This window comes from Tachypleus tridentatus, chromosome 6 (genome assembly GCF_004210375.1).
Source record: "Tachypleus tridentatus isolate NWPU-2018 chromosome 6, ASM421037v1, whole genome shotgun sequence".
NCBI classification, from domain to species: domain Eukaryota; kingdom Metazoa; phylum Arthropoda; class Merostomata; order Xiphosura; family Limulidae; genus Tachypleus; species Tachypleus tridentatus.
In genome coordinates this window covers 123,168,416-123,182,208 of record NC_134830.1, presented here as the reverse complement: position 1 = coordinate 123,182,208, position 13,793 = coordinate 123,168,416, and the positions used below count along the sequence as shown (strand labels likewise).

Sequence of the window (13,793 nt, the reverse complement as noted above, 5' to 3'; positions counted from 1 at the left end):
ATCTCGTTCTGTCTTTATCCTAATTTTATTATGTTATTATATTTGATATGCATGTATAATAATAAACGTGGGTATATTCAGTTTTTATTGTCTAAAATTTTTTATTGTTATCGTAAAGTGTTAAGAAATAGTTGTATATCTACTTGTATATATTTAAACCAAAATACTACGTAATTTTTTTACATTAATGATGTAATTTTTTAGTTCTACAAAAGCACATCCGTAAGATGGCGCTGCTTCTTGTGTTTAGTGGAAGATATTTTGTCGCAGTGCAAATCCTATAAACAATAATTTCTTGATAAAACTAATGTTCGTAGTGTTATTTTAGAACTTTTGTATGATTTATTGTATACACAAGAAGTTCCTAACAAGAAATAAACAAGTTAAGGAAGCAAAGAAAGAACGGTACAGCTTAGACTGAACGTAAGATCTACGGTAATAGTGACGCTTAACACTGGTATCTTCCTGCAACAAAGACTGTGGCCTCACGGGAAGGTGGGTGAGTGTAGAAATGGCGGGAATTTGGAACTCGCTAGCTGTTCTCTTTCTCCTTCTTAGATCGGCGTTCGCAGTTGGTAAGTGAATAATTATGTTACTTTGTCTTACTAGCGAAAAATGTAAAATAAAATAATTTCATGAATTTATCTGATACACTTCAGATACTTTATTATATATATCATATATATATATGGCTGAATTACAAGGTGACAGACTGTATCCACACAGTTTGTAATGAATTTCAATTAAGAGTTGTAAGTGATTGAACATATGTAATCCAAAGATAAAAATCATGCACACAACCTTAGATGGATGATGGAGGAAAAGTATGTTTCTCTTTGCTACTTTTTAAACAAGATAAAATAATAAATTTATGTTTTCTACATAAGTTATCACATCTTATTATCGTGTTAGAATTTCTGTATCAGTTATCACTGTTATCAACCTGTTAGCACAACTTTTACTAAAGTTATCACGTGTTATTACATGTTCTACATCAATAATTACGTGTTATCAATATTTTATCACAAGTTTTAATCTAGTTAGTATGCCTGAGAAGTTTGTTCTCACAACTGCATCATCCACTACGTGTAATCAATTTGTTATCTCAAATTTTAAACTCGCTGTAATATCTGATAAGTTTGTTTCCTCAACATTTCTTCCAAAGAACCACCAATATTACAACCTGATGAGTTTCCTAGTGATATTGAGTTGGGTTCCAGAGTACAAATCGTGTGTAATCTCAAGAAAGGAGATTTACCAGTTACCCTTAGCTGGAAGAAAGATGGAAAACCTCTATCAACCAACGAACGAGTTACTGTATTAAGTTTTGATGCTTTTTCTAGTGACTTAAGAATCCAAACAGTTATTCCTGAAGACGTAGCCAACTACAGCTGTACAGCCACCAATTCAGCAGGATCTGACAGTTTTACAGCTGCTCTGATTGTTAGAGGTAACGTTATCCAAATATCTTGTAATAAAACAAGATCTGACAGTTTTACAGCTGCTGATATGTTGAAAATTAATTTCAACTTTTGAAACTTTCTCTAAATTAATTGATTCATTCATGTTTATCTTTATTTTAAAACATATATTTTCTGTTCTTAATCAATTATTCTTTATCTACCCACGACTTAAACAATAATCTGGTTACAGAAATAATTTCCCTTTACTTACATGTTATTAAAACTTTGTGCAAGTCATCGCAAGTTTTCTCCTGAACAGCGCCACCTTTCTGGAAACAACAACCAGAGAATACTGTCCAGGCTATCTTAGGTACCCGAACGTTGATTGGTTGTTCTGTCGGGGGATATCCTACTCCTAGAATCACCTGGAAAATAAAGGGTTAGTTACTACAAACTTCTGTTCTTATATTCAAGTTTACATTTTACATTTCTTACAGAATAAATAATTAGTAAAATGTATTAGTGGTAATTATTAAACAGCATAATACTAATTTGTCTGTTGTATTGAAATTTAAAACAAATATTTTATCTTTTTGGTGCAAGTGTTACAAATAGTTTCTGTTCATGTAGCCTAATATTCTAACTTTTAATAAACGCAAACTAACGTGGCAGGGGTTTAGTTTAGAAAGAGAGAAATCAGAAGAATTCTCTCTCCAACTGAGGTGTTCAGGAACGTTGTGGTTCCTCTTCGTCCCCTTTCGTGGAAGGTTATTGAATTTAGCTGGTTTTTTTTTTACTATTTTTTGGGTAAAGGATTGAATTTGGTTATAATTAATATTATTCATGAAAGAGAAAGGTAGCAGAAAACAGACAGAACTCGTCCCAAAAGGCGGATGGCAGAGTAAATGTGAACATAAACGCGAAACGAAACGACCCGATTCAGGGCATGGCAATAAAGTTGCCTTGGCTGGGATCTAAAGATCTAATGCCTGAGTTTTTGCTGTGGGGAAACGGGAGCGCCCCGAGAGAAAACCCACTTTCACAGGCGCCGAAAGATTTACCTGTCCTGTAAATGGTTAATAATCGTTTCAACTACAATTTTAAAGTAAAAGTTTAGAAAATGTTATGTAGGTGGCTTTACAGAATAATTTACAAAAACCTGATATTCTTCAGGTCCTTCAGGCTCCTTGACTTCTGTCTCCAGAAGCTACAAGATGAAAGTGTTGGACAACGGAACACTGTTGATTAACGACCTTAAGGAGACAGATTCAGGAACATACCTGTGTCAGGCTGAAAACGGAATGGGAAAAAAGTTGGAGAAAGCTGTCCGCGTGTCTGTCCATGGTAACGCTTTATATTGTTTAATAACTCTCCGAGTATTCAAAGATTATTAAGTCTGATAGAAATACCTTGTTTAAGTAAATTTTAAGTCTATCGTTACTTGATGCTTGTAACAATTTTATTTAAATTAACAGAAATAAACTTAAAATTTGAAATAACAGAAACAAATATATATATTGTATCGAACATTTTTATCATAAATGTGTTTGAAGCAGAATATCCTTCATTACTAACAGAATAAAAATTATCACTTTTAGTGATGAACATTTATATTACTAGACTTTGTTTTTAGTTTATTTGAAATTATGAATACTTTATACAAAAGTTGTAATTCCATCAGATGTTAAATTGTTTTCTCGATAGTGCCTCCATCTATTGAGAGATATCGTGAAGTTGCAACTGTGCAGCGAGGATACACAAAGATTGTGCAATGCGTTGTGAGAGGAGAGCGACCTCTACTGGTTAGATGGTTAAAGAACAATGAGGTGTTAGAACCATGGTCGAACCGGTAAGATTATTCAATTTTTATTGTTTGACGTAAATATGAAAATAATTTACTGATATGATATGAAAGATTATTGAAATTAATGTTTGCTGTATCACCACAGTCACGAAACATACAGTAAAGAAACATCAGTTGGGACTAACTCTACACTCGTCATCAGAAATGTTCAAACTCAAGATACTGCCCTCTATACGTGTTCTGCAGAGAACTCGTACGGAAACGACAGCTGGAATATTAAGATGATTGTGAATGGTAAGCCTTATTTTGCATCAGTTACTGTAGTGTAAAAATGTAAAACATTCTAAAAAATATAATTTAGTTATTCTGATTTATTAAACTAAGTGTTACGTAACATTTACATAAATCTTATATCTGTGTTAAATTGTATCATATCTTTGTGTTAACTGTTAGTATAAAAATAATGACAATACAAAGAAAATAACAGAATCAACATTAATTACTTTTATTATTTTTGAAAAACAGAACCTCCTCAGAGTCCTTCGAATATTGTTGTCGGAGACGTTCGTAGCAGGGTTGCTAAGGTCAGTTGGAGGTCATCAACAACACGTTCAGCAGTTACTCAGTTCATTGTTCTGTATTGGGAATCATCAAGTAAGTTCTGTTATATTTAAACAGATTTAATAACAATTAAAATTACCATAATAAATAATATGAAGTAATCGTTTGTTAAGAAACAAGTGGTTAAGTTCTATGTTTCATTACAAACTATGCGTATATTTAGTGGCTTTGCATTGACGTCACTAATCACGTGATTTCAATTCTGACGTCATATTGGTAGGCAGCATCACCTGGTAGAACAGTCGACCGTATGTATGGATGTATACATTATGAACTCTGACCGCGTGTTGTAAATGTTGTCAAAAAAACAGTAATTTGAAATGTTTTGTGTTTTCTCTTATGTTAATTACCATTGTACGGTATTTCAGTTTACTGCATATACTGCTCTTTTTGAATATTGAAATATTAAGTGATAAATGTGGAAATTGTAATATTTTGTGACCTGGCTGGGTATGACAATGTTACTTTTGTGAGCAAAAATAAATACATATGATATATTGCAATATTTAATTTTATTTGTGTATACAGGTTTACAGTTTTCTTTTCACTTGAAAAAATAAAAGTCAAATACCTCCAAACATTTACTTGGCACAAACATAACTAGTGAAGTACAACATATTACCGGGACATAAAACATAATTTACTAATCTTTCGGGATGACAGAAAAACACGTATTCACCAAAGCGCAGGAAACATGCACAATTTTATCAAGATTATTTATGTTGTCAACATCATCACCATGTATAGCAGTAATTGCAATAATTTATTCCAACATTGTGTATTTTTGTCTCGTAACACCTATGACGCGTTCTACGTGGATTCTAACTGATGCTATTTGTCTGTTTTTTTCAATATCCATAGCATACAGTTGCTTTTTACCTTTTGTAAATGCTGAAATTTGCAATTTAGCACCATAGGAGCCAAATGTATCTTTTAGATCAAACCCTCTGTCGGTCAATATTGTGTCGCCTGGATGGATGTTGTTAAGAAACCCAGAATCTTCTGTTATGAATTTGTCACTTGCTCTGCCTCCATAGCCTTTGGATATAAAAATTATTACTCCTTGTGGTGAAATACAAATAAAATATTTTGCTGTATTATGTGACTTGTAATCGGAACATATCTGAGCTTTAAAATCAGAGGGTCTCTCAATACAAATTTCAAAACAATCAATGATACATGTACACTTTGGGAATGTTCTCTGGAAACAGGTGGGGATAGTTTTACGAAGAAGATCACGATCTGGCCAGAAAATGGTTGCTGGAACAAAACAAGGATACATCACATCAGTAACTGAAACAACCTAGATATTGTTGAAGAATGCACACCGTACAGAAAACTTAAGTATTGCATATTCATGTTGAATCTCAATCATAACAGAGTTATCAGTATTTGTTGAAACACACTCAGAGATTCCATTGGCCTTAATACAGTACTCAGGAGATTATACAAACACATCTGAGTTTCATATAAGTTCAGACCTGTGAGAACATTTACCTTTTTGTCATCTTTTTCTAAAGATTTTTGATCAAATGAAATACTGACAAGTTTTTCACAGAGAGCAATATTTTCAGTTCTCAATTGCTGACACTCTCTCTGTAAAGCTTCAATATCAGTCATACAAAGATCAGTCTGTATGGAGATCTCTCTGACCATGTCTGGAATTTGAGGTCCACCTTCCTGTTCATCAGCAGCTTCCACACAGTACTCAGCAGGAGCAGAAGCAGACATGGACAGCAGAGACTGGTCAGTTTCACTCAGAGACGCCACTGTAACAAAATGAAAACTACTTGTGATTGATTTATATATATTCATATTTATTAAATGATTATCAGAAACTTAAACATAAAGTTACAAAGGACATACTTACATCATTACGGCCTATAATTCAAAGTTCATTTTCTTAGGATATTTCGGAGTGAAAAAACTAAAAGAACAAGTTTTATCTTTTGGTGAAACAAACCTGTTGCTTCGAGATCTTCTTCCTGGTACAGAATACACAGTAGAAATTCAGGCAGAGAACAGTATAGGACTCAGTGAACCTTCTGACCCTGTTAAGTTTACTACACAGGAGGAAGGTAGGTATCTCATCTTTATTATTGTAAACAAATGTCTCTAAGATGATGGAATTGTGTAAAGTACGACCTTAGAAAGATGTTTATGGATTCACCTGTTTTATAAGTACAGTATCTTAAGCTATAAAAACATATTTTACAAACACCTAGTGCAGTAATCATAGAATTAAAGTATTACAGAGTTGTTTTATCACTCCATTTGAAATATATTACATCTTGGCTTATCATAATACGTAGATATGTTAAGTCGTAGTGAATTATGAACGTAATTACCCATCACTCTGGTAATTATAAAGAATTATTTTACAGAACCAGGAGCGTCACCTGTGGATGTTAATGTTTTGGCTCTGGACTCAGGAACACTGTTAGTAAGTTGGAAGGTAAGTGCTGTGACTTTGAACTAATAATGTTAATATCTCGTAAGGTAAGTGTTGTGACTTTGGACTTACATTGTTAACAACTTGTCTAGAGTCCACCTAGACACCAGTGGAACGGAGTTCTGAAAGGTTACTACGTCAGCTACAAGGTCAAGGACTCTTCAAGTAGATTCTCTTACGAGACTGTGACGACAGATGACGTCACAGACAAAGATGAAGAAGAAGTTACAATTCGAGGTTTGAACGTAGGAACAGAATACGTGGTGACTGTGAAAGCTTTCAATAGTGCAGGAACCGGACCTTCGTCAGAGGAAGTGACGTGTGCCACACTCAGGGGAGGTTCGTGAAATATTAAATGAGATTGTATAATGTAGATGACTTATTTCTGTTTAAAACTAATACATAAAAATCAAATTTTCTTTTTGTATATGAATCATTTGTTGCAGACTGATAGCTGATGAACAAATATGGTTCTCGTTCAGATCCACCATCAGCTCCTGACGTAAGACTAGTTGGTGTGGACACTGACTCCTTGACCTTGGACTGGAAAACCCCACACGAGGAAGGACGTGTTCTACGTAAGTTAGCTGTGAAAAGCTTTTTATGATAATTTGTGTTATACTTTATAATGCATGTTTATTGGTAAACTTTTCATATCTTTAGATTTTTTACCGTTATCTGTTACTATTATATCGATTATTAACTGTTGCTGTTATAACCATTACTAAATGTTACTATGATAGCCTATACCTACTGTTATTATGATATCTGTTTCTAACTATTTCCGTTATATCCATTGCTGTTAATTTAATATTCAGTACTAACTGTTATTGTGATATCCATTACTAACTGTTACTGTAATATTCATTACTGTTACTTTAATATACGTTACTGTGACTGTGATATAAGTTACTAATCTTTACCATTATAACCATTTCTAATTGTTATATTGATATCCACTGAACATGATGTGTTAAATCTGATGAAGTTAATATTTATTTACTGTTTAGAATACGTTCTGGAGTTAAAAAAAGATGGGATGATTAAACACCAGCGCCACCTACCGGGATCTATCAGTAGCTACAAAGTAACCCACCTGCAGACAGGATCTCGGTATGAACTTAGACTGGCAGCCTACAACAAGTTTGGAAGAGGAAGTGCGTCGTCTCCTGTTGTAGCTTTTACTGAAGCACTTGGTAAGTTCAAAGATTTAAACTGAGACACGGGTATGGACAAAAGTTAGGCTTAAACTGTTAGTGAATGTGGACTGTAATATGTAAATAATATTTTAATTATTTTAGTAAACTTTAGTTATATCTGTTTCTCTTGGTAAACTGAAACCAACAGCTGTTTTCTGTTTACAGGAGTTAAATCAGCTCAGGAAACAGAAGACGGACCTTTCTATATCCGGTTATATTTCATAATTCCTGTTGCCGTTTCCATCACTGTTATTGTTTGTGCTGTGGTAGTTGCTTGGGCTTGTCTGAAGAAGGAACACATACTGGAAAGTAAGTAAATTAGTCGTTACGTTATGATATGTTGTCGTAATGGTCGTTTATTTTAACCCTTCATGTTAGATACGTAATTCTAGCCAGTGATTCAAGTTAATAAGACGCTTGTTATCTGTAGATAAACTACTGAAGTGTGGTTAGTTGAGGATGAACCAAATGTTTTACAATTGTAGCACTTTGGTTTAAATATATATAAAAAATTTAGATTACTTTTTAACCTTTTCCATTTAATAAACAATGAAAATATATTTTTCTTCTGTTGTTATATACGGAGTTATTCCAATATTTTCCAAAGTTGTGTATAGCAACTATTTCCTCTACGTTCAGAAAATCAACCAATATATGTAGCTTACGGGTACAGATCATCCTACGAACCTCCTCCAACCATGCAGGGAACATTAAAGTCACGTGACAGTAGAGCCCTTGAAAATGGATATGACATTCCATGGGACGTTTCAGGATACAAAGGAAGTGAGGTCTGGAAACCAATAAAAGTTTTTCTTATAAGTCGGTTTTAAATCACACATCACCTTGAATAACAATGTATTATAGCTGTTAGGGTTACTTCAGTTCACTTGCTAGTTTTATTGTGTAGAGAAATTTGAAACAGTGATTAGGCCTAGCTCATAGACATATTATTAGAAACGATTTTTACAATTGTTCACTTTGCTAAACGTCTTTATATTTTTTTCTCTGCGATGAATCATTAATTTTTATTCGTGGCTTATAACTAACCCACTTCAAAATATAATGTTGTTGTTCAATAGTATTATCTTTGGTAATAACTCGAAGCTAGTGATATTATTTCCTACACCATGGGTTTTTACGTTAGTTTCCAAATCACCTGAAGCAAATCGCCAAAGTAATTGAATAACATGAAAATATAGTAAAATAAACTGTTCTGTTTTTTACAGCGACATATTTTGAGTGCTTCAAAAATTCAGTGTTATTATTAATTCGTCTTACTGAACAGCACTAAATATCTCAGAAATAGCTTGACACTTTATTAATGACATATACCCCATTAAGTTAATATTAGCTGTCATAGATAAAAAACGTACTTTAATTTCGCTAGTGAAATATCCAATTACATATTGTTCTAATTAATATACATATTGAAGTACAAGTCGGAATTTTTATCAACAATAATTTAAAAAAAGTATCGTTAAACGAAGTTTACATCATCTTGAGAATTATTCATTAAAACTAAATTTACAAAACTTTATATCTGGCGTTTTTCAACTCTGCTAATATTCCACACAACAAAGAGAGATCATGACAGGTTATATGTTGTCTCATTGTATCTGCTGATGGTTACATAAAGTTCATATTAGAAAGTTTTACATGATTTACACCACATATTTGAATAGTTTTTAACTAATGTTTATAATTATTATATTTATTCTCCAGAATTTAAATTTTCAGATGTAATATTTCTTTCTCTTTCAGTCAAGTGAGGGAAACTACACAAAACTGAAGCAGATTAACCCTAACACGTAGAAGACATTCAATAAACATGAATGACGTTACTTCCTTCAATACGGAACACAGACGTTATACTGTATGAAATTATTAACTTTCAATATTAACATTGCGTTTCTCATGTTTATTGGTATTTTTTGTGTTTGTTTGTTCATGTAAGTAGGTATTTACTCAATGTTGATAGTATCACAAGATATGTAACATTATTATTACTAGTGGACGTGGATGTCTTATGTAAATATTTAACACTTATTTGGTGCATATTACTACAAGCTGTAAATTCTCTATTCTATAGATAACAAACTACAATATCTGTATCCAGCTAACTACAACTTCCGTTGCCTGTGTTTTATAAACTACAAGTTATAATATATAATAAAAAATTAAATACCGCATTCTTTCATTTGGGCCATCTCAGCTATCCCAACATTTAAGTCAAACTAAAGCAATTAAAAAAGTTAAAGCCAGCCCTTATCAATCATTTTTCAATCATTTTTTTCTTTTAAACTCACTCAAATTTTACTGCCTGCACAGCATCCGAAGGCAAACCTTTCTATAGGCCAACCACCCTATTTAAAATTAAGATTGTCTTAGCTGAAGACGGTTTCTTTCTTTCCTAAATCTATGTATGTTTCAATATTTCTGTAACTTTTAATGTTAAATATAAAAAAATTGTAGTGCATCAGCATTATATTTTACAATCTCAAACATTTCAATCAGACCCCTTCTAACTTTTCTTTCTTCAAGATAAAACAATTTAAGGATCTTAATCTCTCCCCCTATGACAACCCCTCCTACCCGTAGATTATTGTAGTAACCCTTCTCTGAACCCTTTCCAAAACATCTATGTCCTTCGAAGATAAGGAGCCTAAGACTGAAAAAAAACAACTCAGCTGTGATCTAACCAGTGATCTATACAATTAAATTATAACCTCTTTAGTCTGGTATTCAGTATTTTTGTAGAAACAATCTTATTCCTTCTACCACATACAACACTGTTTGAATGACTTAAGAGACTCATCAGTTACTACACCAAGATCCTTTTCTTTCATGAAATTGTAAAGGTTATTCCATCCAAATTATACTTATAATTGAAATTATGATAACCTACTACATTATCCCGCATTTATTATAATTAAAATCCATCTACCATTTATTTCCCAACTCACTAAATGATCTGATTCCTTGTGTAAATCAGCAGCATTCTCTTCACAGCCAACAACACCCAAGACCTTGTTATCATCAGTAAACGTAAGTAATTTATTGACCATTTCTTCATCTATGTCATTGATCCCTAAGTTACACCACTTACAACATTAATAAAGTTCTATTGAACTCCATTTATAATAACCCCCTGCTTTCTTCCATCAAGCCACTCTTCTGTCCAGTGAATTAATTTCTTCCTTTCACCTGTACAGATACGTTTCTTTACAAGTCTTTTACCTGGTACTTTGTCAAATACTTCCTGAAAATCAAATCTACACCCTTACCCTCATCTACATATGCAGTAACATTTTCAGTAAGATTTTTTTCTCAGTGAAACCATATTGAATATTAATAAAATTTTAAACTTTGTTAAATAATTTTGCAAAGTATAATGTAATATTAACAGGCCTATTACCTATATTGAAGAGAGGAGTGACATTATCTAATTGTCTCTAAATACACCAGCTGCCCAATTCACAAGAGATAATTCTCGTTGCATCCCTTTTAAATTTGCATTTTTGGAATTCGGAAACAAAATTTCATTATTCTCAATTTCCATATGCAGCTAAATATCAAAGCTAATACGGCAATGATCACTTGCACCTACATGCTATCCAATTTCCACAATTTCTACTTATTTCCTATGCTAAACTTTCCTCCACATTTAAATGTTATTTCATTTAGTTTATCTTTGACCTCACTACTATCTAGTCCTGGTTTACAAGTTCTGTTACAGCTGAATTGATAGCCTTTGTAAACATGCCAGACCTTTTCCAACTAAGGTGTAAACCATCCATTCCAGAATGCTCCCTCCTATACTGAACTGATCTCACAAATCCAACCATCTAATCTGTTCATATTGGTTTCAGCCTATCATTTAGTTTTTGTGATTTGTTTTGAATTTTGCGCAAAAGTACACGAGGGCTATCTGCGCTAGCCGTTCATAATTTAACAGTGTAAGACTAGAAGGAAGGCGGCTAGTCATCACCATCCATCGCCAACTCTCGGGCTAATCTTTCACCAACGAAGAGTGGGATTGATCGTAACATTATAACGCCCCCACGGCTGAAAGGACTAGCATGTTTGGTGTGACGGGGATTCGAACCAGCGACCCTCAGATTACGAGTCGAGTGCTTTAATCACCTGGTCATGCTGGGCCTTAGCTTCAGTGACCTACTCAAAATTTCATCTCTACAATTAATTTTTGGCAGTATCCTTGACATAATTAATTTATAGTCTTTATCTTCAGATGCTTTCATCAACCCCTTGTACTTATTAATTAGCTTCTCTGACTTACTCTACCTTATATTGTTATCCCCTACGTGTACAACAAAACTATATCATTGTCAGTCCCCTTCATTATATCTTTTTGTTCTGTCAGTTATGTGTTCCACCCCTGTCCCAGAGCAACATAATATTTTCTCTTTATTTACTCACAGACTATTATTTCCACCTGACTTATCAAGGAATCACCTATAACTATAACCTCTTTAAATTCATAATCCATATCCTTTGCCATTTCTCTTCCTTCAATAGTTTATCCTCTACATAATCCAAGTGTTGAACTATGTTGCTCAATAGAATATGGTCTTTACAATTAAATTCACTACTGTTAACCCTAATTCTATCCTTTTCCAACTTCCTGAATGTCATTGTTAACTTTAGCTGATGTCTTCCTTGTATGTAAAAACATAAGCTCCTCTTTAAGTCCTGCTATCATTTCGCACAGTTTATACTTCTCTTTGTCTATTTCCCCATCTTCTAGTTAGGATAGTCTCCAACTTGGAAACTCTACATATAAATTGAATACCCTCAATACTAGCTTCCTCAAAGCATATTGTAGTTCAGAAGTCCAGAGTTCCCAAATAAAACTCACTCTTCACACCTAACAAAATTATTTGTAAAATTAAAATTAACATTCAATACTATGATTAAATAGTAGTCGCCTATTGTTAACACTGTTGAGTCTAAGTGGGACAGTTAACTAGATTTTACACTGTATTTATTAGATAAAAACAATATATTTAATTACTTTTACAATCTAACTGCAAGTTGAATTATAACTAAGCCTAAAGCACTGTTACACGTACCAAAATTAACGTTATTACACTATCAAAATCTAAATTAAAAGCTTACACCTATACTTTTAATACCCAGTCTTAACAAAATCTAGTTATTTTTTGCTATCCTACTCCAATTTCTAAAGATAAAAATAATAAAACCAAATAACATTCAAAATTCCATATTATTATAAAAAGTAGCTTCTTAATTCTTGTATTTTCAAATATCGCCCTCTTTTCTCTATTAAAGCAATAATAAGTGTACCTGAATGCTTTACCAAAACAACAATGACGGTGTTTGGAAACTTTACCAAAATAACAATGACAATGTTTAGAAACTTTACTAAAATAATAAAGGACATGTTTGAATGTTTTATTAAAACAATAATAGCAGTGTTATAGTGCTTTAATAAAACAACAACGGCCATATTTGAATGCTTTATTAAAACAGGAATTGTTGTGTTTGAGTGTAATATTAAGCAAAGCGACGTTAAGATCTTAGAAATGTTCTATAGACAGAAATCAGGTATTTTGTTTGGCATTGAGTCCGACAACGTCTGAGAAGGTAAAAAAACATGTAAGCCTGTTTGTAAGATTCCTCAGGTGTCCAAAACACTACCTTAACATATACTAAAAAATGATGATAATATTATATTCCAAAGTTCTCTAAAGACAGATCACTTGCATAATATTTTTAAAAAATTATACATTTCCGTCAAAGTTACGTGGAAGTTTCAATATTTATTTAAATGTAAGAAACGAACATTTTCGAATGGACTTAATGGTTATTTTATTTCATTTGATTTGTACTTTTAATCACGACATGTTCGTTGTTTTTTTCTAGAGCTGTTGTTGATACTTGAATGTTGATTTTGTGATTGTGTGATTTTTTCTAAGTTTTTTGTTGAAATAATCGTTTAAACAACAGGAAAGTTATTATTTTTATTAAAAGTAACCGACGATTCATTTTCTGTAATTTTCTTATTTGACATGTACTTCTATTAATAACTGTGTACATTCAGTTTTTCTTGTTTCTCGCTATTGTGAAGTATTGGGTACTATGCAACTAACAATATTTTTAGACACATGAGTATATAATTTTCTACATTAATGATGTAATATTTTAGATTTTCTTACATGTTATCGCTAGGTGGCGTTGTTTTTGTGTTTAGAGAAAACATTTTGTCGTAGTGCACATCGTAGAAACAATACCTTCTTGTTAAAGTAATGTACGTAGTGTTGGTTTAGAAATTT

The 13,793-nt window shown here is 32.6% G+C and overlaps 1 protein-coding gene across 3 annotated transcripts in view; it reads left to right on the top strand.

The window, feature by feature from the left end:
* The first annotated feature begins 236 nt into the window (after nucleotides 1–236).
* Nucleotides 237–13,793, top strand: part of LOC143253519 (cell adhesion molecule DSCAM-like) — a 13,798-nt gene continuing 241 nt past the window's right edge. The window contains exons 1-15 of one of the 3 annotated variants that reach the window (XR_013029680.1): nucleotides 237–575; nucleotides 1,166–1,450; nucleotides 1,723–1,842; nucleotides 2,577–2,747; nucleotides 3,108–3,252; nucleotides 3,353–3,501; nucleotides 3,733–3,861; nucleotides 5,736–5,906; nucleotides 6,213–6,283; nucleotides 6,373–6,619; nucleotides 6,763–6,858; nucleotides 7,291–7,476; nucleotides 7,645–7,788; nucleotides 8,119–8,267; nucleotides 9,241–9,352. Coding sequence is in view for 1 of the 3 variants with exons in the window: in XM_076507531.1 (XP_076363646.1) it covers nucleotides 512–575; nucleotides 1,166–1,450; nucleotides 1,723–1,842; nucleotides 2,577–2,747; nucleotides 3,108–3,252; nucleotides 3,353–3,501; nucleotides 3,733–3,861; nucleotides 5,736–5,906; nucleotides 6,213–6,283; nucleotides 6,373–6,619; nucleotides 6,763–6,858; nucleotides 7,291–7,476; nucleotides 7,645–7,788; nucleotides 8,119–8,267; nucleotides 9,241–9,291 (2,178 nt within the window). In the remaining 2 variants the exon portion in view is untranslated. Of the gene's footprint in view, nucleotides 576–1,165; nucleotides 1,451–1,722; nucleotides 1,843–2,576; nucleotides 2,748–3,107; nucleotides 3,253–3,352; nucleotides 3,502–3,732; nucleotides 3,862–5,735; nucleotides 5,907–6,212; nucleotides 6,284–6,372; nucleotides 6,620–6,762; nucleotides 6,859–7,290; nucleotides 7,477–7,644; nucleotides 7,789–8,086; nucleotides 8,268–9,240; nucleotides 13,340–13,793 lie in introns of those variants that run through there. The other 2 variants (XR_013029681.1, XM_076507531.1) reach the window with 2 other exon arrangements.